This window comes from Papilio polytes, unplaced genomic scaffold, assembly GCF_000836215.1.
Source record: "Papilio polytes unplaced genomic scaffold, Ppol_1.0 DF821400.1, whole genome shotgun sequence".
NCBI classification, from domain to species: Eukaryota; Metazoa; Arthropoda; class Insecta; order Lepidoptera; family Papilionidae; genus Papilio; species Papilio polytes.
The window spans coordinates 3,662,315-3,666,711 of record NW_013527804.1 but is presented as its reverse complement, the minus strand read 5'-3'; the positions used below and the strand labels follow the sequence as shown (position 1 = coordinate 3,666,711).

At 36.8% G+C, this 4,397-nt stretch overlaps 1 protein-coding gene across 1 annotated transcript in view; it reads right to left on the bottom strand.

Annotated features, from left to right (window-relative positions):
- The window catches only part of LOC106108714 (serine/threonine-protein kinase Genghis Khan), a 43,170-nt gene that overhangs the window by 6,074 nt on the left and 32,699 nt on the right, over positions 1-4,397 (bottom strand). Inside the window, 5 exon segments of the mRNA XM_013289975.1 lie at positions 1,038-1,182; positions 2,219-2,345; positions 2,961-3,055; positions 3,489-3,659; positions 4,163-4,261. Coding sequence (XP_013145429.1) covers positions 1,038-1,182; positions 2,219-2,345; positions 2,961-3,055; positions 3,489-3,659; positions 4,163-4,261 — 637 coding nt within the window.

Here is a 4,397-nt window from a genome sequence, read left to right as displayed (position 1 = left end):
CCGGCCGCGTCAAATTAAAAAACAAAAGTGAATAGCCATGTGTTCTTCCAGACTATCCTCTACATCTATACCAAATTTCATCGAAATTCGTTAAGCCGTTTAGGCTACAAACTCTAACAAACATCCATCCATCCATGCATCGAAACTTTCGAATTCATAATATTAGTAAGATTGTTCATTCAATGCAGATAGATAGGTCAGTGCAAGACACAACTTCTTTGGCTGACAAGTGTGTATACAGCCTAAGTGTTGCATACTGGCCACCGAGACATTGCAGTGTTTAAGTATTAAAGAAAAAATGATAAAAAAACAAAAGAAAGGGACGCATAAAGACAAGATGTGATCACGATATAGGTTTGTTACAAAATTGTAAATTTGTTAATAAATTTGAATAAATTTGTTTTAGTTGGAATTAAAAGTTTGTTTTATATTTTTGACTGCCGCACTGTCGATAACAAGTTGAACAATGGCTACAAATTAAGAAATAGAAATAAATTTACTGGTTTCCCCTTTAGGTAGGGGACTGGTGTCCAAACTAGTGTGGCGCCCTGTGAGAGGAAGACAGAAGTAAGTATGGATTGATTGTGTGAAAGAGATATCCTCTTATATATTACAAAAACTCTATTGTATTATAATAAATGTCAAAATTCAAATACACAAATGTCAACAAACGCCTTTGACGCTGAATAACAATTACCGTTTCTAGCAATCTTGCTTCCTTAATGTCAGCTTGTACTTTATGGTCCCTTTCGCACATGAAGGTTATTTCCAATTTATTTACCCCCTAAGTTTAATAGCATGAAAACATATAGCTCAAAGCGTTTTGTAAGTGTAGAGCTTCTTTTAATAAAACAAGAATTATTCAAAAACATGCTGTGATTGCTGACATCTTACGTCACAAAGTAGAGTGTGTTTACCCATTATTATAATAGTATGCATTTTTTTATATGAGAAATGGGCAAACGATCGACGGGAACACAGATTGGTCAACGACGCCCATGGACATCCGAAAAACATAAAAAATATTTAACTAATACTTACACATTTATCAGGCAGATTGTTCCTTTTCAATATCCTATGCAATTCACTCAACGCGACCACCCACTTGGTCTTCTCGGACTCGGACTCCGCCAACATCAGAGTATGGTATCTCTTGCCGCCTTCCAGTTGAGACGTTGATATCTATTACAAGATAAATAAATAATTAAAAACTATACATATATAATAAACACCTGTCCCAGTAAATTGTAAATTATCTGATAACGAATCCAACGTGTAAAATATGTGAAAAATCCTAATTTAAATCCCTTTCTCTTTACCATCCTTTTCTTATAAGGAGAGGTTGGGAAGGGGAAGTGGATTTGACGATGGAGGAGATGCATAGGAAGGGGAAATATCCTCTCTATGTGCGTCTCCTCCTCCGTCGTATAAGGGTAGGCAACGCATCTGCGATTGTGGATTATAAAAAAAATATATCGGATTTTGTTATCCTTAACCAGTGACTTAAGCTATCTGAGCCTCTATCAGCCAGTGGTGGGACAGGCCCTAAATCATTGATCCTACCCTATAAGGGTAATTAGGCTGTAATCAACACAAACCCAGACCGGGTTTTTTACACATATCGGTACATTACCAATATGTGTATGTTTACTTTCATAAGAACGTCTTATAAATGTATAGAAAAAAAGACACATTGGTTGCTGGGATTTAAACCCAGGGCCTATAGATTACAGCCCATAAGCCACAGATGTTCGAATTTGAATATAAAAATGAAAGAGACAATAACGAGCCCAGTGTTTAACGACGAATTTATGTCTGTTTGTCTATGGGTTTGCGGACGCTAATCTCAGAAATTATTGACAAGAACTGAATGTATTTTTCGTTATTTTCTTGTAATAAACTGTACCTAAATGCATTACATTTCAAATGTCAATGTCCAATATAAGTTGACCGATGCAAAGTTTTAACAGCTTTAACTGACTAACTTTTATAATACAGTAGAACCTCGATAAGTTAAAGTCCAGGGGAAACACAAAATATTTTAAGTTATAGAGGTCTTAAGTTATCAAGGGTCTATGTTATAGAGGTTTTGGGCTCTGATGGGAAGGGAACATATTATTTTTTGAAGTTATAGAGGTTTTTAAGTTACTAAGGTTTAAGCTATCGAGGTCCTACTGTATTTAGATTTCGTGCAAAAATATATCTTAGTACAACTTACCCTAAATATGCACGGTATATCTCGTTTGCTGGCGTGTATGACGTCAGAGTCCTTCACTGACGTCACGCTGAACTCCGGGTCCCGCATGTCCAGTACTTGACTGACACAAACTGACGGCAACGCGTTCCTATATACATAAATATATTACTAGCTGTTTCCGTGCGGCTTCATCCGCATTAAATTATAACAACTTTATTTTATGGTTTACATTTGTCAAATATTCAAATGTACAAAGACAACCTTTAGGTTGTCAGTTTGCAGTTTTAGACTCTTTCCCGAATTTCAGTTTTTTCCAAATTATTTACTCCCTAAGTTTAATAGCGTGAAAATGTGTAGCCTAAATCCTGTCGTAAATGTATATTCAATAATATACTGTGATTGCTGACATCCTACATAAGGATTATTCCCAACCGTCACCCCGCTCTGTCCCCACGTGAGGACAGATGAGAATAAAGACTCATTTGACCCACCATTTGAGATGAGGGGACGGTTGTAATTTATTTTATTTCATAACGGTTCCATGTGTGCCATTATTGGGTCACCATTATCATAGTGGGACACAAAGGTAGGACGGATGAAACTTTTTATTCTCACGTGGGGACAGAGCGGGGTGACGGTTGGGGATAATCCCAACATAACAAAGAAATGTGTGTTTACACTTCATTATATTAGTAAAGATGACGTTTTTTGAATTATTACTAAACTTATGAAAATTACGAAATATTAGTGTTTACACATTTACCTATCTTGAGATATATCGTAGAGGAATAATTTGAAGTCGCAAACAACAACAAACTGCCGCATCCAACCTTTCTTTACTCCGCCCGGCTTTGGTACCTGTTTACAACATTTTTTAAGTTAATTTACTAATAAAAAAAAACATACAGACGAATTGAGTACCTCCTTCTTTTGGAAGTCGGTCAAAAAATTAAGATGTCTTTGATTGATTATTAGGTTTCCGTATATTAATTTAGAGCAAATTGTGTAAGTTTTTTATGCCTATACTAATATTACTATAAAGAATAATTTGTATTTTTGTATGTATTGAAACAAATTTAAAGCCATGGGGCTGATATCAAAAAAGCTACGTTATCAAAGAGTAGCATAGGTTATGTTTTTATTTATTTATTTAATTTGACGCGGACAAAATCGCGAGAAATTAAAGCTAGTGTATGGTCCTTTGAGTCGGATGTGACCTTGACGTATCCCTTATATGCGAGAATTTAATAAATAAAGCAGTGTAAGTATGGTCCTTGGAGCCGGATGTGACCTTGACGTATCCCTAGCAGGCGGTGCCCTGTCCACGCGCGGGGTCGATGCCGAGCGGGCGGCGGCTGCGCTCGGGCGGCAGCGGGCAGCGCGCGGCCACGCGCCCGCAGCAGCGCGTGTGCACCGCCAGCCCGCACGTCTCGCACACCACGCCTTGCCGCGTCAGACCGATCTGCACACACAGAAATAAGTTATTTCTACTAATATTACAAATGCGAAAGTATAGTAGAACCTCGATAAGTTAAAGTTCAAGGGAAACACAAAATATTTTAAGTTATAGAGGTTTTAAGTTATCAAGGGACTATGGTGTAAAGGTTTTGGACTCTGATGGAAAGAGAACATATTATTTTTTGAAGTTATAGAGGTTTTTAAGTTACCGAGGTTTGAGTTATCGAGTTTCTACTGTATAAATTTATGTAAACATTAATGCATAAAAAATTGTATTCTATTTTTTATGACAACAATAGGGAAGTTTTTTTTAAAGTTTAGATGGAATGGATGGATGTTTGTTTGTAGCCTAAACGGCTAAACTGATCTCGATGAAATCTGGAATAGACATAGAAAATAGCCTGGAAGAAAACATAGGTTACTCATTTTTGTTTTGTGTTGTTTTTTAATTTCACGCGGACGGAGTTTCTGCCTAAAGTTAGTCTCCCATACAGTCAAAAATCTCACCATGAGCGATGTGCAGTGGTTACATTTGGTGGGGCTGCTGAATGTTCGCACGAGGAACTGATGGATCTTCTGCTTGCCGCCAGGACCTAGCGACGGATCCTGCAATTACACATCAAATTATATAACAAAGTACATAAGAACATAATAATTACCTTTAGCTAACCTTGACTGCTATAGGTACTTACTATATACATGTATATGTGAAAACCAATAAAATAAAATCTAGCATATCTTA